Source organism: Lissotriton vulgaris, chromosome 3_1, assembly GCF_964263255.1.
Source record: "Lissotriton vulgaris chromosome 3_1, aLisVul1.2, whole genome shotgun sequence".
Taxonomy (NCBI): Eukaryota; Metazoa; Chordata; class Amphibia; order Caudata; family Salamandridae; genus Lissotriton; species Lissotriton vulgaris.
This window is the reverse complement of record NC_141689.1, coordinates 805686283-805712404: the sequence shown is the minus strand read 5'-3', so window position 1 is coordinate 805712404 and position 26122 is coordinate 805686283. Positions and strand designations below refer to the sequence as shown.

Below are 26122 nucleotides of genomic sequence, written 5' to 3'. Positions count from 1 at the left end.
GCAACTAGTCTTCCCCTACGCTGAGGTGTCAGAAGCAGCTTTTAGCAAAATAAAAGGATGTCTCAGAGATGTAACCAACTGGATGAACACTAACAAATTAAAATTGAACGCAAGCAAAACTGAGGTACTATTCTTTGGGAAAAGTACTCACCCCTCCCCAGATCTATGGTGGCCTTCCGAAATGGGCCCAGCACCAACCCCTGGAACCAATGCAAAAAATCTGGGTGTAAGGTGGGACGAGACGCTCTCCTTTTCCTCTCACATACAGTCACTTCTGGATGCCACCAAAAACTCCGAAACCTCCGAAAATTTCTCTCCCTTCTACCAATTGATTGTCGAAAAATGGTGGTCCATGCGACAGTCACATCCAGACTGGATTATTCTAACGGCCTTTATCTTGGCCTCCCGAAATATCTGGTGCAACGCCTGCAGAGCGTGCAGAATGCGGCTGCGAGATTGATAAAACACATTCCTTTTAAACATCATATCTCTCCACATCTGCACGAGATGCACTGGCTCCCAGTGGCGAGCAGAATAAAATTCAAAGCGCTCACCCTGGCGTTTAGAGCACAAAAAGGGACATGTCCCAATTATCTTAAACTCCGACTTCCCCGTTACCATCAAGAGAGACACCTGCGATCGAACTCTCGGCTCCAACTAGCTGTACCACGAGTTAGAAGGGCTAGACTTGGGGGCAGGTCTTTTTCTGTAGGCACGGCGAAACTCTGGAACTCCCTCCCCTCTGCCATCCAATCTGCCACGTCAGAAGCTAACTTTAAAAAACTCCTAAAGACTTGGCTTTTTTTGCAGAAAGCTTAGAACTTCACCTTGCATTCCACTCTGCTGCTGTAGTTTCTTTTCAGCGCCGGGACACCTCCTTGTGAGGTAACTGTTCGCGCTTTACAAGAATCTGTATTATTATTATTATTAATATTATTTTACCTTGTACATTAGGGTCTTGATTGCCTAAGGCACAAGCTGCCCTTCTATGATACCTATTCTTAATTGATTTATCCCTAGAATTTTTAGAAGTTAATGATAGACTTAGTGTTTTTCATAGAACTGTGCCAATAGATTCTCTGACATTTGTAGTCTGTTGCCTAAAATGTTGATAATATAAATTGTTGGGAGCGGGGGGGGGGGGACACTCCTTAATGTTCACCCAGAATATTCTAAATCATGAACTACTGCAGGATGTGCAAAACCCAAAGGATTGTGATAAACATGTGTGAACCCATTGATAAAGCTATTGAATCTTGTTCTTTTTTTCTTGGTATTTAGAATATTCAATCATTGAACATTGCTTATCTGCCCTCTACATTATTGAAGCCATTAAGGCTAGACATCATTAAATTATTTTATATGAATCTGCTCCAAGTAACCTGGGGGCATATTATCAAAGGGGTTTATCTCCGCTTTTTTGGCTTTAAAAGCCAAGAAAGTGGAGATAAAATTATCTCCCTATTACCTAGCTGTCGCTAACACCAGTTAGAGATAGCGACCATCTTGGGCCCCACTTTGCATGTCAGTGATATTTATCACTAATGACATGCAAAGTGGGCGTGCCAACATCGCTATCTCCTATTACCAACGTTTGGAGATATTCGCGCTAAGCGCAAATATCTCCAAAAGCTAGCGCCTGCCCAGAGCAGTTCTTAGCCATGTTATCCAATGGGAGGTGGATAACATGGCTAAGAGCATTAGCTCGGTAATGCATGAATATCGCTGACTTTTCAGCGATATTCATGCATTGCGACGATTTTTATCGCATTTGCGATAAACCTTGGTAACACCAAGGTTTATTTGCGGTAAAAATCGCCACAGCTCAGTGGTAAATTTTTGTCTCTGACCAAGCAATAGCGATAATTATCGCTATTGCTTGGTAATATGCGCTCTGGTCTCTACACCACCTTCTTTGACATGCTGTGCCATTCATTTCCAGAAAAGCTAAGATTGACTTTTGACATGGGTTGCCACCTCATTTAACTGTCTAGTTAATCACTTATCTATAGACACTGGTAATATTCAGGGTCTGATGTTAAAAAGGGACAGTGTTTTAATATTGTGGTATTCAATTTATATGATAATAATTTTAACAGTAATAATATAAGTAATCTGATTGCATTGAAGAGTTACAGGCACCTCTTGGAAGGTCAGAACTATCAGTAAGGAAGTTCGGATGGGCTGGCTTTGAAGTCTTTGTGTCCCTGAGACTTCAGAAAAGGAGGCATGCTCAGTTTCAAGCCTTTGGAGATTTTCCTCAAGCAGGGGACACAGCAAACATCAAAGTCCTTTTCCCTTTTCTTGGCAAAAAGTAGCAACTGCGGGCCAACCCCAGACAGCAAACAGCACAGGGGTTTTATTGATCCTCAGCTCCAGCTCTTCTTCTTGGCAAAGGTTCCTCTTGATTTCCCAGAAGTGAGCTTTGAAGTATTTTCTATTCCTGAGACTTCCAACAGGATGCAAGCTCTACTTCAAGCCCTTGGTGAAACCTCTAACAGCAGTATGATGAAAGCACAGTACAGTCCATTCACTGCCCAAAACAGAGCAACCACTGCAGGCCAACCCCAACAGCACACAGCACAGGGACAGTACTCCTCAAGCTTTCCTGGTCCTTCTTCCTGGCAGATTCCTTAGTACAGCAGTGATCTAAAAGTCTGGGGTCTAGGCCCCTATTTTTATATAGTAAATCTCTTTGTTATATCCTTGCTCAGGGCTCTGAGGCCAGGCCAAACCAGTTCTGGGGGGCACTTTGCAAGTGCACAACAACCACTATTGTCATGGTGAGCCCTGACTCCAGACACACCACAGCGGGTGGAGCCATCATTGTGGAAGGCAGGCACAGACCTATTCAGGTGCAGGTGCTACTCCGCCCACCACTCCAAATGCAGACCAGGCCTATTCAGCCTAGCGCTGACTCAACCAGACTCTCTGGAACCACTGCACTTCCCAAGCCCCTGTCGCTCCAAAGCCAGACAGTCAATACACATCCTAACAGAGGCACTCTGGATGGCTAAGCAAGAAAATACCTACTTTCTAAAAGTGGTATTTTCAAACACAGAATGTAAAAATCACCCTCACTAAAAGATGCATTTTAACATTCTGAGTTCAGTCATACTAAACTTTATTTTCCTATGTGGTTCCCAGGGGCAGTTATGCTTATAAGATGTTATAAGCAAACTCCGCATTCTATCCTATGGGAACAAATAGCCTTGCAATGATAAAAAACTAAATTGGCAGTATTTCACTATCAGGACATGCCACACACATCAGGGCATGTCCTACCTTTCCCATACACTGCACCCTGCCCAGAGGGGTACCTTAGGCCTGCCTAAGGGGTGACTAAAAAGGGAAGGTTTGGTACTGACAAGAGGGTGCACTTGACAATTGAACATGACTGTGCTAGACTGCACACAGATACTGCAGTGGCACATTTACAGGCTGCTTATGTGGGTGGCACAATAGGTTCTGTAAGCCCACTAGCAGCATTTGATTGGCAAGGCCTGGGCACATACAGTGCACTGCACTAGGGACTGACCAGTAAATCAAATCAGCCAATTATGGAAACACACTTTAGCACTGATCAGCAGTGGTAAAGTGCCCAGAGTCATAAAACCAACAAAAACAAGCCAGAAAACAAATACAGGCGGAAAGCAAAACGTCCTGGGATGACCTTGCAAAAAGGGCAGAGTCCAACAGTAGATATGTTCATTAATCATGCTGATGATTGTTAATAATCAAGGCCATTCAGTTATAATTGCTGGAGATGCTAACTCCAAGATTGTTTTGCAGCTTTTGATTCATGATCCTGATTTGTCAAGCAGGAGTTTTCATGCCTTCATAGTTACTTGTGATAAGCATGGTTGATTTCTCTCTAATTTAACATTGGAGAGGAATATATTGGATGTGCATGAGGCTGTGTGCTACTCAGCTATAAGCATTGCCACTTTTATTGGCACGGATAGCTCAACCATCATTGACTACATTTTAATTACTAATGATTTTGTCATCAATACTTTATCTTCTCTTGTAAGGCCTTAGGGTTTTTGTGACCATAATCCTTTATTGTTATCTTTTATGTTTCCTTGGCTAAATCATGTTTTAACCATATGGTATACAGAGATCTGGTTGCTATTGAAGGTTGGCAGAGGTTGAAATGGGACTTTGTAGATTTGTGAATCCCTTCTCAAGAACCTCATGTCCACCAATTTGAGCCACATTTATAATTGTCTGGTATCTACTGATAATACAGATCGCTCTGTTCTTGTCCCTTTTAAACATATTTGGGAATTGATTAACATCTCATTAACAGCTGAGCCTGTTTTTTTTGCCAAAAGTAATAGGTGGTTTGATAGTCAATGTTTACAGGCCAATAGGATGCTTTGATGTGTGCTCAATGGGTCTGTTAAGTTGTGGGGCTGGAATAAAGACACAATCCTCCAATGCCTTTGGTAAATATTTATTCCAAAAAAGCCTGGTACAAAAGGACTGCACAACCATCAGCAAGGCAGCAGGTCCAACTCTCCACATTGGAATCTCTGGTTCTACATACAGATGTAGCATACTTTCAAATTCTACCCAACAGTGATAAGGCACTGCCATAACCAGTACCTTAAAATATCTTAACCATAAAAGACCTTCCTGCTCAAAATAAACCAACGAAAATAGAAAAAGGAAACAAAAATGCAATTAAGCAAAATCATGAAGTGCAAAATACCTACACACAAAGAAGCTAACCATGGCTAATGGCTCACACAGCTCCATACAAATCATGATCTTTCCACCTTATTGGCCTCACAATCCCCCTTTTTTCTTGACTACCCCTCACTACTTGAGATGTGGATATTGAATCGGATTTACCTATCTGACCTCTCATCAGACACCTTTGCTTCCATTCTGACCAGACAAAACATACATCAAACATCTCCTGAATGCCCCACCCAACACTGTTCTTCACTTCATTTATTTTGAAAGGCCCTACAAACCTGGATTTGACTTTCTTAACAAACCCTGGTTTCTTCACTAAAACCACATCTCCTGCTCTCTACTTAACTCTCTAAATACAATTTCGCCTATCATACCTGGCACTAAACCCTCCCTGATAACCCTCTCTTCTAACTTGTGTTAGTCTCCTTCCACCTCCCTAACCTGGATCAATTCAATCTTTGTACTTCCAACCATGCCTGGGTGAGTTCTGAACATGGGATCCTACACTTCAACATTTGGAATGTGACTTTAAGGTGACCGGATTAGGAATATTGTGATGCCCCCACCACAACTTTCTCAATACCTCCTTTAAGGATTTACTTGTGTCTACAGCCCTCTGCACTCAAGACCTAACTACCCTGTTCATTCTTTCAGCAAGATAATTCACCTCAGATGAAAAGAGGGCTGTCTTATGATGCTGGATAGACAGAATATGCAAATACTCGCTTGTCTCAGAATCAGTGAACTGTACAACATTGTTGGTGAGAATCACACCACAGATCCTTCACAATGCAAACTCACCCCTGAAAAAATCAACCACTGTACCAGTGTTCACAACACTCACACAGCAAATTATCATCAATTTATGTGTGTAGTCAACCAATAGTAAAATGTAACTCTCCTTAGGTGACAACGACCCAAAAGAACCAATGATGTCCCGTCCTAGTTTCTTCCAAGGCTCAATTGGAATCTCTTTCAGAGATAGTATTGCAGTGTGAATCACCTTGTTTTTGTCATTCCTGGCACACAACTAGCAATCCGTACCAATTTGCTAAACCTGTTGATCAGCATGAGGCCACTAACACTGACAGTGCGGCTCTCCAAGAGCAGGGGGGAGCCGCTGCTCTGTTATTTACAGAGATGGGGAACAGAGGCCCATAATGCTTTGCAGGGTCTGGACAGGCCTGCATGAAAACATGCCTGTCTACAGAAAAAGCTATATAACAGCTCCCGCTACCCCAGCTGGGGTATGTTAGTCCCAAGACATGGGAACCCTCTTAGGAAGAAACTTCCGCAGCAGAGGACAACAGAAAGAACCACAGGAAAAAAGCTTTACTGAAGGCTTGTCAAGCAGCCAAAAGCAATCAACAGAAGGGCTAATCTCAGGGCCAACCTGGTGCAGATAATCTAAGCAAAAACACACAGCAAAAAGGGCTAGCAGCCAACAGAGCCACAGTCCCAATAAAAGGGGACTTGTAGGCACATGAATCACACAGATCACACAACTGGGGCGACCCGCCCCAACGAAAGAACAGCTCCCAAGAACCTGATCAACCTACAGATCACTGAGGGGGAGGAGAAGGAGGACGAGGAGGCCGAAGCCCCGCCAAGAATCTCCGGATGGCCGAGTCTCCTGGGGCGTGGAACAGAAGAGTGCCATCGAAGGGAAGATCCACCAGCCGTTCCCGAACATTTTCCGGGAACAAACTGTCCCAAAGCCAAGCATGGCGGTGAAGGGCGACCGAAGACGCTATAGCACGACCAAGCACTTCCAAGTTGTTCAGGGCGGAGCGAAGAATAAACGCCGCCAGCTCCCGGCCATCTAACGCGTGGTGCCGAAAGTCAACACCAGCACCCTCCTGAGGAGCTGCAGATCCAAGGGACTCTGCTGAGTTCCACAATCAAGAGGTGGCCCTAGCCAACACACATAAAGTGTTAAGGGCCTGCAGAGCCGTACTGGTCGAGGCAAACATATTGCGCCCCCAAGAATCCAGCCAACAGGCCTCCTGTGATTGTGGAGACAACAGCGACGGCAGGGAGGGAAAGGCAGTCCACAAAAGGGGCCCACTGGCAGAGGGGTGGAGGGAAAGGCACACCGGGTCAGCGGTCCTTGAAGGTGCCAGTGCAGCAGGTGTTGGGGAACCAGATCCCCCGTGGCGGAGCGCCCCCAAACTCCCATCAGAGAAGAACAGACCGAACCCTCAAAGGGAAGAGCAGCTCCCTTCCACCTGAGCCCTGGTGAAGAACCTCCAAAAGATGATCCTCAGGGAAATGTGCAGAATTCCCACAACCGTGGAAACAGCACCAGCGAAGGCCGCACCCGCCTCCATGGGGCCCCGCGATGGGGAAAGCCGCTCCTCTGTCGGCGACGGCTGCCAGCTAAGACAGCCCTCCCCTAAGCCAATCGGAGTGGGAAAGGCCTGGTCCAAAAGGGAGAAAGAGGCGCAGAGGAATGGGGGACCGGTGGTTCCTCTGGCCAAAACAGCAGCCGTGGTGAGGAGCCGGCCTTGGATGATGTTGAGGAAAAAGCCTAACCTCCGGGGAAGAGGGAATGTCCGAAGACGAATCCATGACCTGACGCCTGTCTGGTGCCATAGAATCCGCAACCTGGAGCAGGGCGTCGTCATCGTCTAGCATCACCGGAGACGCCGGACAGGCCTCCGCCACATCACACAGTGCCGAAGACCGGGGCGGAGCCGGAGCCGAGGCAGCTAAGGGATGACGCCGGAACATTGCCGGCTCGACCTCCAACGAGGCAGCCGCCTGCGTGGAGGGACGAGGGGCACCCGGGGAGTTGGATGGAGCCCCCGCCAGCCTCGACCCATTAGTGGGCAAGGGGGGCCTGCCGACCCCCATGGCGGCGCCAAGGCTGACTCGACCTCTGGCAAGGCAACCACCTGCGCCGAGGGACAAGAGAGAACCAGGAAATGACAGGGAGACCCCGCCAGCCTCGAACCACCAGGGGACGAGAAGGGTCTGCCGACCCCTGTGGCGCCGTCAAGGCCGACTCGACCAATGACGAACGAGTGGGGTCCGCCAACCCCTGTGGTGCTGCCAGGGCCAGCAGCTGCCGGCGCTGTAGTGGAATCATCTCGGCCTTAGACAGAATCGCCTTGTCAGAAGGCCGAGAGGGGCTCGGGGATGCGACCCAAGCCCCGGCGACCTCTTGTGACACCACAGGGACCCCCGAAGGGCCGCACCCCAACAGCACCACATCCTCCAAACCTGGATCCGAACCAGTCAGCGCCGGCATCAGGCATCCACAAGACCAACACGTGTTAAAGTCTGAAGGCATCATCACACTGTTCCCACAAATCACTACGCAATAGCGAAGGGAAAGGCCTAAACAGGCCCAGAGCACAAACCGGATCCGCGTTGCATGCAGAAAAGGAATGAAACTCATGTCAGCACGCCCGGGTAGGGCTTATGTGACCACGCTGATGTCACGCCCGCGGACAACATCAGAGCAGAGTCACGCGATACCGCCCCTCGGTGCGCAGAGATGCTGGGAAATGAAAGATTTTCCGGATCCAGTCTCACGCCTGGGGATAATTCTATATAAAGGAATCTGCGGCTACTAGTCTCTCTCAGATAAGACTGTCAGTATCTTTCTCCATGTAGAGAGAAAAACACACACGTCTTCAGTTGCCTTAGTAATCCAAGTACATCAACAAAATTCACACAGAAGGTACCTTATAAAGTATGAGCTTCCATACTTCGGTTCCACATGTAGAAAGGTTTTCGATTGGTAGTCCCACTAGTGTCCAGGCACACTCATTACCAAATGCTAAGTAGAGCAGTTTCGACAAAAACAAGATCCTCCAAAGCCTTTGGTAAATATTTATTTCAAAGGAATCTGGTACAACAGGATCACACAGCCATCAGCAAGGCACCAGACCGAACTGCCTACATTGGAAACTCTGGTTCCACATACTGATACAGCATAATTCCAAATTCTACCCAACAATGACAGGGCCCTGGTATAACCAGTACCTTAAAAACCTAACTACAACAGGGTTTCCAAGAAATAACAAGGGCTTGCTGTGTTCAGATTACAATACTAAGAGGCTATCAAACCGGGATAAAAATACATACAAATAAGGCTTAAGAAGATGTTCTTGCCTCCGGTTATAATAGGAATATGTGTATTTTTTTTTATTCCTAATAATTGTAATTTTTTCCAACCCTAATACAAATTCTGTTTTAGATTTGCCTATAGCAGGAGGCACCTGGAACATTGTAATATAATATATAGTGAGGCTTGGAAATCCATCCAAGACTACAATAATTCTGAGCAATCACATACAGGTACACATATGATTTTCTCCCATTTGGAAGGTAGAGAGACCATTATTAGCAGTTCACATATGAAAGTGGCAGGTCCAAATGATGTTATAATGGATCTATTTATATGTAATGTAGATCTAGGAGCGACAAGGTTTGAAATGTCACTAGTGAAATAACCATCCCGCATCTTGATCTCAATCGAAATTCGCTCCTGTGTTTTTAAGAAACGAGGTAAGAATGTTTCTCATTGAAAGGATTTTTAGTTGGGCTGAAGATGTGCATATTTATTCAGGTCTAGAATATGAATTGACATTTGGGCTGGGTACCTCAGAGCAATGCCTTGACCTTCATCTTTTCATTGAGAATGATGCTGTTATTAAAAAAAGTTAATTACGCCTAGCATTCATGGAGATAAGTTTGGCTGTTAAATGGGATAATAGGCCAAACCGTTACGCCCGTGTGTCTTCTTTCAGGGTATTTGATCTTTTTTACAACACCTTGATTTATCCGAAAGTGTTCATTTTAGTTCTGAGTGTGAATAAACAGAAATGTTTACATTGGCCAGGGTTGTTCGATATGGCTGCGTGTTAGCCCCTATTGTATTCATTTTGCACATAAACGATTTTACAATCATGTCTGATAGATGGGAATGAGGGCACCCGGGTATGTAACAGAGTAATTCCTACTTTACTTTATGAAGATGATGCTGAATTGATAGGCTAAGACAGAAAATGGTTAAAGAAAAACCTTAAAGTCTTTGGGGCAGCTTTATGATGCCCTTGCGCCTCTTTGCACCGTAATTGCGTCACTTTATTTGACGCAACGGCGGCGCAAACAATGCGCCCTATTTACAACATGACGCATCTACGAGATGCGTCACGTTGTAAAGCCCTGCGCCATAGGGAGGCGTGCCTGCGCAGGGGAGGGCGTTCCTGCGCAGGAACGCCTCCTGAAAGTGGCTGAGTGAAATCTATGAGATTTCACTCAGTCACTTTCAGGCCAATGCTGCGTCAAAACCCTGTGCCTGCTTGTTGCGTCAGCATTGTGAAGATGGGGCACCCCCGAGCCTTGCTGGAGCTGCGTCGCTTGCGACGCAACTCCAGCAATGCGCCACCTTTCCGGCACAGATGCGTGACGCATCTGTGCCGTTTTTGCACCATGGTGCGCCGCATTATAAATGCGGCGCACCATGGGTGGCGGAGCTGTGGCGCACTGTGGCGCACATTAACTGGCGCATCCCTGGGGATGCGCCAGTTAACATAAATCTGCCCCCTGGTCTCCTTCATGGATGATGGTGATCTAAGCAACATTTTTTAGACTTTTGTTACTCTTGCAGGCCTGACCACTCTATATCCTTTAATGTTTTCTCTATGATGGGTTGTCACCTTCAGATGACCAAGGCTCGGTCTTGGATAGTGCAGCTGGCTGCACTGAGCTCCTCTCTTATAGACGGAGGTCATTCATACATTGTCTTCTTGTGTGTTCAGTTTTGCCAGCAAGGTAAGCAGGACGTTTCCTCCAAACATGATCCATATATAGAATGAAACGAGCATCTCTGCTGCTTGCTATGGTGCTTGAGTTTGGGGTATGTTGATTCCTTCCCTCTACAAGTGGAAGCGAAGAAATGTTACCATCATCATACATGTGCCTTGAGGCCGCCCACATTTTTCTTTTATTACCACTTTATATGCGTCTGTAAATGTTACTTAATTTCCTATCGAGCGTTTCTTGTACCTGTTCTTAAACAAGCTATTTGTGCACAATGAAGGCATGCTGTCCTTTTTTGACAACTGCTTAACCCCCCACTACTATGCTTGGCTCTGGGACCTTTTTGTTTGCTGCTAAAAAAGGATTCGCAAGGGGCTAGACGTGTAAAGCCTCATGTATATACTAATGTTCATTTTCTTTTATGTTCCTGTCTTATGTGCAACATTTGCTTTTATGGTTTACTTCTTCAGCCTAATAAACATGCAAATGAAGTCAGCATACGTTAGTTCAGTGCTCATCAAACAGGTTTCAGTATGAGACCAAGCACATTAATTTGCAAATGAAACAACGAACAGCTCCAGTCTTCTTTGGAATATACTTTGGTCCGGTAACTTCTGGTGGTTTCAATTTCTATGTTAGTACTTTTGCTGATCAAGTTGTATTACGTATTTCATAATATTTCCTCTTGAATATTTGTCATAAATTGAATGGCATACCTGTTCCTCTTGTATGATTGAAGTCTCCTTTGATGACTCTGCATGATTTTCCATTTCCGTTGCACACACCGCAATGATCTTCTCTCAGCATGGACCCTAATATACCATCACAACCGACTTTCTAGGAAATGAAGAAAGGGAAAGGATTGCTTTCAGGCATGTGCAATATCTAATCATATATACTTCATACAACTGTTGCATTGCATTTCATTGTCCTATTAGAATGTCACCCACAATAAGTACTATACGTTAAACGTATTTAGGCATTGAACTCTGACACAGAAAGTTATTAATAACTATCCAAAGGATTCATTATTATTCCTGTTATTATACACAGCAAATGTGGTTTTATCTCAATATAGCGTTCTTTATATATGATGCTTATGCAGACTAGAAATTATGGAAATTTAGAGGAAGAAATATGGAAATCGATATCTAGTTAAACTGTTGCAATTTACATTGCTGGGGTAAAATGTATTATGATGTTATTATCTTCTCTTTGCAAATCACATCAAATATTCATTATTAAATGTGATTCCTTCCGGAACAGGTGTATATGTTGAAAGGGATTGAGGACTTTTGAGTGTGGTTTAAAATCAAATGGCAGATGATTATGCAGATATTTAATTGAAAGTAATTAAGTAAAGTAATTCGATAACTGTGTACTACATTTTTTAATTTTAAAATGCATTAGTATGAAGATGTATTATACAAGACAGACAGGGATTGCTCACATGATTTTATGATTGCGAATGTCGATTGGATTCAGAGGTCCTACTTTATTTAATACATCCTTCAAAGTTATTAAGGGGTCGTTATCCACATGACTGCACAAAGCTGTCCCTGAATATTGAAATATTCTGAGAAAACAGTTGTACTTGTGAGCTATACATGGTGGTACTTTACCCATGCAGTTTTTGTGTCTTGTAATTTGGGAGTTCATTTCTGCAAAGTAGTACACTGCATGGCTGAAGACAAGTTTAAAATATTTCCAAATGTAGTCAAGGTCAAGTCAAGGAAAGCTTTATTCGACTGATATTTTAGCAGTCATAAATGCACATAGAAAGACAAAAATATATTATTACATCAATATACACATTTTAAAAACAACAGTCATACTATTATTAAAATATCAGATGCTATTAAAACAGCAATAAAACCATACAAATATAAAAGCTCGCTATGCTGTTCTTCATTTGTTATAAACGAGTTCCCTTGGAAGAGTACCTTCTTAAAGAACATGGCTAAGCACCAGGTAGTTTGTTCATCCTCCAACGGCTGAAGTCTAATTAATGCAGGGTAAAAGTCGGTAAAATCCAGGCTTTCCTCTACGCAGCATAAAATCAGCAAAATGAGACCAGATGAATGGTGGACTGGGTGGAATGATTGTCACACAGACACAAAGGCAGATCCCGTGGCCAGTCATTATTTTTTGGAAAGGGTCACGAGTCGGTGGACAATATTCAGTCTAAACTAGGTCAAAAACCGTCTATCGGAGCTACCCGGTACAAATGTAAGGTAATGTTCCATCTGAGTAGTAGTTATAATTAACTGATGTTGCCTTACACTGGGTTTTAAAATTTCTCCTGTCATTCTTACTAAACCTAACAGTTCAAGGCACTCCTTTCTTAGAGCCTTTCTGGAAAACTCCTGTAAGGCAGTAGGGTTGGTAAAGTATTCTGGGTACCCAATATCCTTCGTGAAAACATGGATATACTTTATCCACTGGGTCTTCAGGGCCCCTTCCAATTTAAGGCAGTCCTGTATGAGCTCCCTGTTAAACTTTGGCTGATCCTTTGACCAGATCCTATGCCATAGGAGAACTGGTTCTATTTTAATGTGGTCTGAGAGGAAAGGAAGGCCTAACTCATCACGACAGGCATAAGAGGGTGTGCTGGCTGGCACCGATAAGATATATTTTAGAAAAGAGTTTTCAACAATTTGCATAGGGAGGGAGTTAGCAAAACCCCATACTCCCGCCCCATACATCATATTAGTGATGCATTTAGCCTTATAAATTTGGATAAGCTCACCTTGCAGTTTCCTACCTAGCTTTCTTGAGAAAGACGCCAAGGCGGCTGTTGTCTTAATGAATGACAGTTTTTTTGCAAATATAGCTTGTGTCCACGCGTTACCTTGGTTAAATAAAGTACCTAGGTAGGAAAAACTTTTTGTCTGAGCTAAATTTTGTCTGGCCACAAACATGCTTTTCATTCTCTGAATCCCACAGCCACAACTCATGGTGAAAGTCTTAGAAATGTTAGCGGTAAGGCCATGGTCCTTCATAAAAACAGTAAAGCTATCTACAACCCTCTGAAGCCCTATTTGAGTTCTAGACATTAAAACAGTGTCATCCGCATAAAGGAGAGCAGGCATCGGGCATCCATTCACATAGGGAAAATCTTGATTATTCTTGAGGAGAGCTTGGCACAATCCATTAATATACAAGTAGAAAAGAAAGGAGGCCAGCACACAGCCTTGTCACACCCCCCTCTTACCAGGGAAATCAGGTGTGAGCTTGCCAGCCAAACCAAAGCGCACACTCGCTGATGCACCTTTATATAAGTGCCTTAAAAAAAGTATAATGTGGGGATCATCCCCGACAGCTCCAAGGACCTCCCACAGCCTATCATGTCTTACTGAATCAAAGCCGCAGCAAAAGCAACCTTTCTTAACTCGCATAGATTTACCGACCAATGAAGCCAAATTTAAGCTCTGCTCAGTAGTCCGAAATCCTTCTCTAAATTCATATTGTATATCTGATAAGACTGAGTTTTCTTCTGCCCAGACTTGCAGACATTCCAGAATAACCCGTCCCACAACCTTAACCATAGAATCTATTAGAGAGATCGGCCTGCAACACCCGGGATCATCTCGGTCCCCTTTTTTAAAGATTGGGACTATGATGTTTTCCGCCCATGTTTTTGGTAATGAGACTGTACAACTAGCATTGATCACTTGTGTTTTAAGGGGGCCCCAGAGCAAGGTGTTTGACTTAGCGAATCCACATGTACTTCCAAGGTGAGTTGTAGATCTACATAGTCAGTGGACCCAGCTGACGTATCACTAACTTGGAAGTGTGGGTTCAATTGCCCATTATACACCTTTGAAACGTGTTTAATCCATTGCTCCTTTGATATAGCGATTTCTATTGTGGGGTCACCCGTGGGTTGCAAAAACTGAGTTTTTACAGCTCCCAAAAAGGCAGCACTGTCTTTCAATTGTGCAGAACTATGAAGGGATTCCCAAGCTTCCCTTCTCTGGCACATCTTCTTTCCTTGAGGACCAATCTATACTCTAGTCTTGCCTGTCTGACCTTAATAATGTTTCTGGGTTGCTTGCGCATCTCCTGTTTTAAATTGGTGACTGCCCATGTACATTTTGTGGTAAACCACCCATGTTTTTGAACTTTATTGCTAAATTGCACCAATAATAACTCCCTGACCACAGCCGCAATTTTCTGAAAAGAGGGTAAAATACCATCTTGTGGGGCTGATTCACTCAGGAAGTTTTTAATGGCTGTTTTTAAACGTTGTTACTAGTTGTTTTGTAACAGCTTCAGGATTGACCTTTGTCCACCGCAAGGTGAACCCATTGGTTCTATTAAGTGTTTCTTTTCCAGCCATTTCTACAACATTATCAACTCTGGCAAGCCTTTGTGATGGCAAGTTGATCTCTAGATATAACAGGAAATGGTCACTCATAGGATTGTCACTCACCTTAAAAGAATGCAGCCTGTGTGTGTGGTTACGTGAGACCAATATATAATTCTTGAGGATAGACCTCTCACGTTAAATGTTAAAGGCATAGGAAAGGGTCTAACCAATAGGTTGTTCAAGAACGAAGCTCGGTGCTTACAATCAGCTCATTAAACAAGTCCCCCATCATAGTGTGACAAAAATGGGGACTACGTATGCCCTCTTCATCGATGTTACCACAAATCCTGCGATCCTTGTGTGGACTTGTCGCACAAATAAAATCACCCCACAAATTATCATAGTCTCTTTTCCACTGGTATTAGAGTTGAGTTTGCTGTCAAATGTTAGTATGAAATTACCTAAGTTATCTGGGGGGATGTTCTTATAAAAGTTAACCAGAATAGTACAATGGGTCATATTTTGATTACCAGTTGATAGTAGCTATTCCCCAGTATAAGATCTAGTTTGTCCGATGCAAGTTTATTCGAAATATATATACACAAAGCCCACCCTTCACTCTGCCCCCTCGTTCTTTCACTGCAGGTGTACGGTGAGTTTTATATCCGTTATATGACTCGGTACTCTGACCTAAGTTTCCTGGAAACATAATATGTCATGATCAGAGATAAAATTATACCACATTTGATTATTCATCTTTCTATGCAGGCATAGTTCTCGGGCAAGGCAAGCTCAATGGGAGGGGGGGGGGGGGGTTGCCAGTTCGGGGTAGAGCTTGGACCAGGGTTAGTAATTCACACAGATCTCACCGGTTAACTAATGTGCTAATCCTGAGACCTCTCTCAAAGGATTCCCTTTCGGTTGTCATGTGAAGCGACCTAGGAACTACAGTCTCTTGTGCTGCAATGCAATCAATAGGTGGTACTACTACCACGTTGCCTCCGAAAATACCCACGCCAACATTTAGACCCCAATTTGATGGCTGTCAGTCATTATTATCTAAGGTATCGAAAACATCATAAAAGTTGTTAACTGGAATGGCATACCTATGTTATCTCAACCCCCAATCTCTGTCTGCCTCTGGTATAAGCTGTAGGAGGCCATGTGGTTTGTAGAAATAACCCAGGAGTATAATGTTAATCCCCGTATATTTAATTGCCCAGTTGCCCGCCCCGTCTAATATTGTTTGAACCAGGTCTGGTACCCAAATGTTAATACTACACAGTCACCCTCTATTGACTTTTTGAATCTACCTATCCAACCGATCCGCCGAGCCATCTTGAACTCTGCAAAAAGCGGGTTTGATAATCCCGTTCTTGCGCTTAACACATGCAGCAATTTGTTTCTCAGTGTTGACCAATGTTCCCTGGTTTCATGTGGCAACGGAGGGACATTGGCCAACACGATGGTATAAGGCATTGCTTCTGGGGAAGATGTAATATATTTGAGCAGGACAGATCTCTCAGGGGCTGATTTTGTTGTCTTGGAACATTAGATGTCTGGGCTCCCTCCCTATGCACATAGTTATGTCTGTCAGGGAGGGATTCTTTTTGAATATTCAGCAGCCGCTCTTGTATAGTAGGTGGACCCTGTGCTGTGTCTACTTGATTGCTGCTAACAGATGCATCAGGACCCGCCATGTTATGGCGATTGAATAAAGGGTCCAATGAGACAGTATGAGATGTTTTCACTGTTCCAGGGACTGGAATATCAGACTGAGTAGTCATAGAGCCCACAATCCTGTTTGGCAGGGCAGACTTGGTTCTACATTGACATGTATTAGTCAGATGAGGCAGAGTACTACCTGTGAGGTTTTCTAATTTATCGATGCTCGCTTCCAATTGGGATAGCTGTTGAATCAGCAGATTCAATAAAGCTGAAACAACCTCACCCATTTTTCGTCCAAAACTCCCCATTGTCATTATACTGAGGTGGAGTTAAGGTTAGGGTTTTTGGGGTGAAATCCTTATGAGTCTGGTTAATTTTCGGACAATTACCTTCCTCCTCCTCCTCCTCCACAATTTTATTTTTGCGGCCTCTTTTGGTAGGGGGTGGGATTGCCTCTTAGAACCTTGCCCCTTTCTTTTTTTGGACTGGGTTACGGGGCTACTCCTCTGGTTAATTTTAACTTTTTGGGCCTTAGGTATTACTTTTGGCCTGGTTGAGATGTCACTTATCCAGGGCACATCAGTAGTCTCTAAGTCCGGTATATGAATATGCAACTCATTAGTCGGGGAAAAATTAAGTTGAAATTTAATGAGCTCTGCATAGGCAGAAGTTGCAGGCTGATTTTGGGGGGCGGGGGTTGTAGCTCTAAGGATACTCTACACCCAGTAAGTGCAATTTCATGAATAGGGGCTGACTCTGCCCTCAACAAGAACGCATCCAAAGTCCCCGCCACACCCTGACCTGTTAAGGTTTTACGCTTGCTCATTATTTTCGGTGCCGTTTACAGCTATTAGTGCTTGTTATAGTGACAACGTTATACCCTCATTCCTTGGTCTTTATTGTCCAAACAAGGATCCACAAAAGTCCACTAGATGGGAATAAGACAATGACATGGCCCAGCCCAGCTTCCTTCAGCCTCTGATGGGCTCAGACGGGCCCGCCCTTGGCCCGGGCACACCCGCTCGCATTATACGCACCCTGTCCACGTTATAAGCGCCTCCAGTCTCTCTCCCCTTCCGTTGGTGGCGTAGGCACCGTGTGAGCTGAGCTGCTGGGCAATGTGGTCCGGTGGCAGTAAAGTATCAGGGAAAAGTTCAAAGGCTCCCATCCTGCGGGAGCCCTGTCCGCGTTATAAGCTCCTCCGGGCGCTCTCCCCGTCCGTTAGCGGTGTATTATTATTATTAATGAGTTTTATATCGCGCGTGGTTACCCTTGGACATCCCAGCGCTCATCCAGAGAACAAACCATAGCCGAAAGAGCATTAGGCAGGGAACAGATGGGTCTTTAAAAGTTTGCGGAATCGTAGCGTGCCAGTTTCGGAGCGCAGGTCAAACGGAAGGGAATTCCACAATGCTGCCACATTGACGGAAAATCTTCTCCCGCCAGTCCTGGCCTTTCTTACTCTCGCGACTTGCAGAAGGTATTGGTGGTCTGAACGAAGGGCGCGGGGGGCCTTGTAGGATTGTAGGATCATTAATAATAATAATTAAGAATATCTTCAGAAAATGCATGAGCATTTCAAAGATATGTCTGGAGTGAGAAAACACCTGAATTGGGCTCAATATGCATTGCATACCTCCACATAAAGTTGCACTGCATAGGTGTTTGTCGTATTCAGAATTGTTTTGAATGAATGTTAATGAAAAGTATGCATATAAGACATTACACACATAAATGTTTGACACATGGACACTCTTAAATATTTATTAACAGATTCAAGTCAGAAAGGCTGGGGTGTTCTATGTGCAATTTAAATAACATAAATTACACCTGACATATGTATTGTGGCCTATGTATCATCTAGAAAAAAAAATATTCGTTTGGGGCAGACTTTCTCATATTTGCTCCAATGGGCAATCATTTTGTAAAGCATATTTAGGATACAATATTTTTGTCATAAAATATTTTAGCCACAACATTTTGCTACTATACATGGCCCAAGTGAAGCTGAGGTGCCTATATTATCTGAGTCAATAACTGACTAGGAGACTATTTATGCTTGGATAATATTGCTACTGTAAGCAGCCCGTTGAATTTCGGATATTTAGCTTGAAATCAAATGTTAGGTGAGATGTTATTTCATTTTACTATGCAGGTGCAAGGTTAGACAAACCATAACGTGCATTGATTTTGCTGAAAAGGCTTTGCCATTTTGTCCTACTGAAATGCATAGACGTGAATATCTGTTTGTGAGGGTCTAAAATGGTCTATGTAATAAGGGTATTAACAAACATTAGTCACAATAAAAGTAACTTATTTGTGATGCTAGTAAATGAATGAGAAATATTTTCACACAATTGTGACTAGTAATTTTACCATGAAAAAATGTTCATTCTTTTTACAAATGTGATAATGTGTCTTTCGGACAAAACAGCTTTGGAAGATATATGTAGCATTAAAAAAAATTAAATGGACACCAGACCCTGATGCCCCAGAAAGTGTAAACGGGTGGTGGAGCTAGCTGTTGACTAAGATGGCTGCATAAGCCGAGAGAGCCAGCACGTTAGCCCCATGAAGACAATCATCCTCAAGCCCTTGGGTGGCTCACTGGCTGGATAGAGCGTAGGACTCACTAGGTGAACAGTGGAGCGGGTCATGAGTTTTGCAGCAGGTCCCCGAGCACAGTGCAGGCAGCAGATAAGACCACTGTTTCAAACTGAAGAGGGCCAGGCATCCCCATCTCGGTGGCTGAACAACGACCACGGTGACACTGCTGCTGTAAGGGGGGCAACTTTCACCTCCCTGGGCCTAGAGAAGCTGTGCCAGACAAAAAAAAACTTGGCAGAGCAGACAATGGAAAGGTGGCAACACAGAGGGTGGTGCCGGCCACGGGCTCAAGTGATGGAGCGAGGCAGACCATCTCGAGGCCAGGGGGGGCAAAGGAGTCCTGTACTTCCAGGATACAGGTAAAGGAGTTGCTGCAACTGCTCTCCAGGGACCGTGGAGCTGAGAGGGTAAGACACCTTTTTTCGGGGCATGCAGGGGAGCTTTGACAGCAGCCCACATGGATCTCAACACTGCCCTGAGGGGAGGATCGTGATGCCGTGTGGGATACCGTCTCCCGGAATGGAAACCGTGATTAACTGGAAGAGGAGGACCCTCCAGGGATATCTACATCCAAGTAATCCCTAGAGAAGGTGGGCCACTGCACCGCAATAGAGTGGGCCCCTGAATGCTGAGAGCCAAAGGCAGGCCGAGTGTACTTGTGCATGTTAGGCAGCTGAGCTGACAACCATGGCGGGCCGTCCCCTTACACAGGCTGGTGGGGTTGGGCTAACTGGCCCACCGGGGCCTTGGGAGGGTGGCTGACATTGGTGGGAGTGCCCAGCACACCCCCTTGTATGGCTGCCTGGCCGTGGTAGAGGTCAGAGGCCAGCTTGAAACCCTGAGTGACTGCAACATCTCACACCCACACCTCTACAGCTGGGTGAGGGGTAAATTAGGCTGCGGACCTCTCCTGTCCATGGCAGAATAGTGAGACCTAAGGCACTTAAGATGGGAGTGGCTACAGAACCCCTCCCCCAGCAAAAATAGGATGTAGGACAATAGGGCATGGATCAAGGACTGAACACACATAAAGCAACAAACTTAGCAGCCTTTAAGGACACAAAACCCACCTTGGAACAAAAGATCAATGCAGTGGTCTTGGATCTAGGATTACTGCAGATGGACTACAAGAAATTGGCAGATAGAGCGGGGGAAACTGAGAGCACACTGGCACGAATGGAACCTAAGGTTACAGAAAGTGATTTGATGATTTGCACCTTTGAGAGGACCATTGAACATCTACAAGACAGGTTGAAAATGCAGAGAGACGTTCCTAAGGAATTAATGTGCACCTCATGGATGTCCCCGAGAAAAGAGATGGCCTGAGTATGGAGCTCTCAACACAAACAGCATAGGGGCTTGCTTTCAAAAAGCCAAGTTTTCAAGTGCTTTCTGAAGGTAAGTTCTTTGTCCAATAAGCTTAAGCTATTAGGCAGGCAGTTCCAAAGTTTGGGAATGAGGTAGGAAGAAGAATTGATACTTGTATAGCGCACTACTCACCCGCAAGGGTCTCAAGGCGTTTGTACGATACCGCTGTGGAACCCATCCTGGCTTTCCCTGTGAGGCGTCCACTCCTGGGCACCCCCAAGGTGGAGACCAGGCATCCTTAGCATTGTGGGGGCCGTTGTGGAGATTAAGCAAGCTATTGCCCAGAGTTGCAGAGTGGGACTCCATGATTGGAATAGGCACCGAGGCGAGAATTATCAGGTCCGTGGAATTTTGAGCCCAAGATCCGCTGAGGCGGGGAATTGAACCCTGGTCCCGGGCTAGACCTCTGCATCAGGGTCTGCCGCTCTAATCATTGAGCCACACTTCTCCACTTCTCATTCTACGAATTTGGGTAGCTCTCGCGAGTTGTGTATTAGTCAACCTCAGGATCCTACCGTGAGTGTACAGCAACATTAAGCCTCATAGTAAGGGTGAACCTTTCACATCAAGTGCTCTATGTGCCATACACTGAGCCTTGAATTTTACCCATTGTTCAATTGAAGCATTCTGTGAAGGCCATACCAACTGGCCGAGTGTTCCCTTGCTTGGGCTTCCATTGAAAGAGAGCTATCTAGCCATACCCCCAAACTTGTAATTAATTTTGTTAGGTGGGGGCAGTGCCTAAGCAATCAGGCCAGCCTGATAAGAAACTGGAAGTTCAGATTGTTTCCGAACATCCTAGTGTTTTGTCCCAATCGAGTTTAAGGCAGCAGCTGGCCATCCAGGTAGCTACCTTTTCCTGGCATAGACAAATATGTGAAGATTGTGGCCCCTCCTTAGGTAAGAGAAAAACACTGATTGGGTGTCATTAACATAGGAAATCATTGACATCCCAATGATTGTACAATCTTAGCAAGGGGATGCATGTAGAGATTAAAAAGCGTGGTACTGAACGTAGACCCGCCAAGAGCTCCTCATTCCAGGAGGAAGGTGTCAGAGCAGCAGTATTTGTCAAACGCCAGGAAAGTTTTATTCTCAAGAAATGATGTAAGATATTTTAAAACCCAAAGGAACAATTGATGGAAGGATTGCTAAACAATGCAAACATTTACACCGAGTCACAAGGATCTTAGTTTAATCTATTATTCTTTTGCTCACCATGCCATCTCAGTTTGGACCTAGCCATATGCAAATCAGACTTTCTTGCCCCAAGTAAGATATTTTAAAGTACTGTCTGTAATTCCAACATTGTTAATAACAATTCTGTGATCTACTGTGTTGAACGCAGCACTAAGGTCAAGAAGTATGATAGCAGTTGTCCCCTTAAGATCCAACAACATCTTAAACTCATCAACTAATGCCAAAAGTGCCGCTTCAGTGCTGTGCTGTGGTTGAAACCCTATCTGCAGTGTAATGGGTCTATAATTCACTAAACAAAGTGGATTAAGATTAGACTTTTTAACATGGATTTTACAAATGTATATTTCCAAACAGGAGGAACTAAACCACTAGATAATGAAAGCTTAAGTAGGTCTAGTAGGACTGGAAAGCTGTATTCCAAACCTTGTAACAGAATATGGGGAGGGGTGGCATCAAGAGAGGGAACCTGACTTCCCTTGCTAAAAAGCACTGAAATTAGGTCTAGAGTAACAGCAGACAAATCCTAGAGTTCTCTTGTGCCACCCCACTTGGCGACCTTTTAATATTCTGGAAGGAAGAATAAATGTCTAATCTTTTTAAGAAAGAAATGGCCCTCACTGAACTGCGTCTATTTATTGGGTGACACAACTCCATAGGATTAATGACTGTGCCTTCTCCTCTCAACAAGAACCCCCAGTGATGGACGATAGGTGGTTCATGTACCCTGAGGGAACTGTCTGTTGACTTTATAGTGAAAATGGAATGAGTTATTGCTGACATCTACAGTGGTGGTGGTCATGTTATGGTACAGGGCTATCAAGCAACTGGGCTATAGGGCTATATTGATTCCCTGAGGGTACTACAAAATATAGAGGGTCACAGAAAATGGGATCTGCTGTGATTTTTCCAGCTGGATGATATTTGGTAAGAGAATGAGATAATAGCACTCACTGAGCTGCAGTAGCAATATGAGTTATCAGGTGGCCGATACCTTAGATACCAACAATTATGGTATCTTCTGCAAAGATGAAGAGGAACCGGATGAAACCCCTCAGAGTATAGGGTATTGAGGGCTCCCTTGGCTAGCTACACAGTGTCCTGACTCTATTCCACACACCTACAAAATAGTCTCTCCCTTGACATTCGTAAGGATAAATGGTTAAAGGTACCTAGGCAGACTGGAAGATGGTGATTGGCGATCCACTAGCCATAAGAGAGTGATTCCAACAAATCCAATTGAAAATACTCCATAGAGCCTACTTCACAAGGACTACATTGTCTCATATGGGTAGAGCCATAATGGACTATTTAAGAGCTTGAAGAATGACAGAAACTCTGGTAATTACAGTCTGGGGCTACCCCAGGATCCAGGAATGCTGGGGCAAAAAGGCTGACAGCTCTCGGTTCTCCTGGACCTTACACTGGAGCTCGCCCTGCAGTCGCTAACTCGCGCCTCTGAGGGGAACAAACCCTGGACTGTTACATGCTCCTCTTCTGAAATACCACCATGATGGTTGAAAGAAGTGATGTGAGCAGATTGTGGGGGTGGGAGGCAGTCCCAATGCTGAGTGCCTGGGAGTCTAATCTAGATTGGTAGAGGATTGCTGAAAAATCAGTGTATCAGGCATGGGACTGCATACGGAAGTTTATGAAAATATGGAGTCCTAGAAGAGTACCGAAGAGACTGAACACTAAGGGCATTTTTGGTTGGAAGACCTGAGGAAGAAATAGGAGAACTGTACTTTAGTGATGAGTGCTGTCATTTGCATAGATAAATTTGTGTGAAGGCACTGGTCATACACCCTTTAGGGACGTGGGGAAGTTGTCCCACTAGAAAAGATACATTAATTGACTGGCATGCCTCAATTCTGTTTGTGGACAGCAGCGAGTTTACCACCAGTTTGAAATAAAAGTCAATAAAACGGTTTGTAAAACAATAGAAAGTGTAAGCACCTATGTGTCAACATGTTGATACCGCTCAAATTTCAAGAATACCAATAGGCATGACACAAATCCTTTACACACTTTAAATGTTCTGAAATGATATAGGGTAAGTAATTATTATTATTTTAACAAATATAAGGCCCCACCCTCAAGAGCCACTCACAAGATCTTCGGAAACAACACTACTGTTTGCTCTATGTTTTTGGAACGGATACTAAGTTTTGAACATTAATGTATATGCATGACAGATAATACAACATAAAATGGCCAGATTGACACAAGTGTGGCATGTTGTGCTATAAATCTGGTCGCTCTCAGTACATTTCAGTAGGACACAGAGGTACAATGTTAATGTTTTTAATGCAAAGGTAATCAGCAATTGCAGGAAATCCATGTTGTTCTGCGTGGTCACTCCAGATTTGTAGTCTGCCCGCTTTCCTGGTTTAGAATCCTGTGCCCTTTACGCTCGCTAACCAGGAGTAGAGTGCTGGTGCTCATCTTTAGACATGGAAAAATTGGCTTATTCCTACTCGGCATATAAAACTTGTCTGTAAGTCCTTAGTATATGGGGTAGACAGTGCTCTTAGGGCCTGAAAGTGAAATGCTTCTTGTGGGCTGCAGCACCAATTGCACCATCCACTGTAATGTAAACATGGCTTCAGGCTATCCAATGTAGCCTGAGTGCTACATTGTAATCTGTTACAATAACTCTTCTGTCAGGTAAGAACCTCCCTTTTGAATATCAGTAAGTCACCCCTATGTAAGTCTTGTAGTCCACAAGGTATGGTGCATGTATTTGAAAGAGGGAAATGTGGAAAATGAATAAACCTGTATCCATACAGTGACAAGGCCCAATAAGCTATTTACACTATGGCAGCCCTACTTGTCCTTAGCAGAAAAACAGACTGCTGATTAAAATAGTAAAACTGGTAGCTCAGGAAAGGGACCAGTTAGAAGTTAGAAAAAATATTAAACCTCTATTTTTAATAGTTACTAACAATCGAATTTAAAGGTGAAGTTGGATTTTTAATGAATATTAAGAGAAAGTAGCTTTTTGAAAGTTACCTTTGCCCTGCCTGAGGTGGGGGCTAATTTGCATTAACTCTTAAACATCTCCCAGCCCATGCTCAGCTTAGAATATATGTGAAAGGGGTATTAAATAACTTCCAGGAGCAAAAAGGCTGGCCTGAATAGTCATAGATGGCACCTTTAAACTCGTGCAGGTTTTATGAATCCTGTGATACCACACTGTCAAATTCTGCTTGACTGTTCTGTTGAGCCACATGTAACACTTGGGGCACACTTGAAAGGGATAGAACAGGATTTCAAGATAATTCTTCTGTATCAAGTCTGTTATCTGAAGGACCCTACATTTGTCCTACCAGACTTCTGTCTCTGGATTTGTTGTGGGTGTAGTGCATGCTTCAAACTAGATTTCTGTGTTAGATGTGGGAGGATACTGGTGATTTCCCAATGACTCTCACACACACACCTAGCCCTGAGAGCCCAAATTCAGTGTGGCTGAAGACCTTTCTCAGCGTAAAAATGCCCTGACATATGGAGTGTGTTTGCAGTAAGGCAAACAGGAAATAATGAAAAAGTGGGCATTGTTACCCTATTACTTAGTAGGAGTCATCTCCACCCACGTTCTGCTGTCAGGCATAAATGTGGCTCTTTAATGAGCCCAGCAGAATACTTCTGGACCAGCTGACTAACAAAAGTGGACTGCATCTGCTGCCTGTGACCTGTGAGGAGCCCTGAAGCACTGGACCTGCTCCTACTTGTACACAGGGCAAAAATTATCAACTCCAAAGTTCAGTTGACTGACATCCTGTGTGGTTACAGGGACATCACAAGCTGCCGGAGGCATTATTCCATAAAGTGGCCAGCTGACGTGTGTCAAATGAATGTTACAGTCTATGTTGTTGGTCTGTCCGGTACCCTAAGAGACTCTAAATGCCCTCCTCTGGGGTCCTGGAGGCCTTAGAGGTGTACTTCTGCTCTTTTATGGGGCTTAAAAGACTAATTCACTAATTCAGAAGGCAAAACTGTTAAACATGAAAAACCTGGTTGATGTATTCAACCCACGCTCCATCAGGGTCAGTCTAAAATTGTGCCTAGGTCCTGGTATACCATGGCTATAGACTATCACAGGTTCTTAGCACATTTCTGGTGCTATTTCTGCTTAAAACTTTAAAAACAAATATCTTCTGTTCCCCTGATTGCTCATTTGCCTTTTTGGTGCCATTTTGTTAAATTCGACTCTTTTTTCTGAATCCTGATTGGATTTAGCACATGAGGTGGTGGCGCGCGAGGTGAGCTGACTGTTGATGGTTTTATTGATAACTTTCACTTGGCAGGGAAGAAGGGAGATAGCCAGATTGTTGGCCATTTGGCTTGTGTCAGCTGAAGGTTTCTTGAGGAGTGAGTAGACTGCTGTGCATTTTGGGGAAGGTGGTGAAGGTGTTCAGGTTGTGGGTGACTGTTGTGCTGTTTGTTGATGCACCAAGGTTGAATGTATGCTGAGGTAAGGGACCAATT

At 44.2% G+C, this 26122-nt stretch overlaps 1 protein-coding gene across 1 annotated transcript in view; it reads right to left on the bottom strand.

The window, feature by feature from the left end:
- The window catches only part of ADAMTS19 (ADAM metallopeptidase with thrombospondin type 1 motif 19), a 503101-nt gene that overhangs the window by 254691 nt on the left and 222288 nt on the right, over positions 1-26122 (bottom strand). The window contains exon 6 of the mRNA XM_086963564.1: positions 11199-11319. Coding sequence (XP_086819690.1) covers positions 11199-11319 — 121 coding nt within the window. The remainder of the gene's footprint in view (positions 1-11198; positions 11320-26122) is intronic.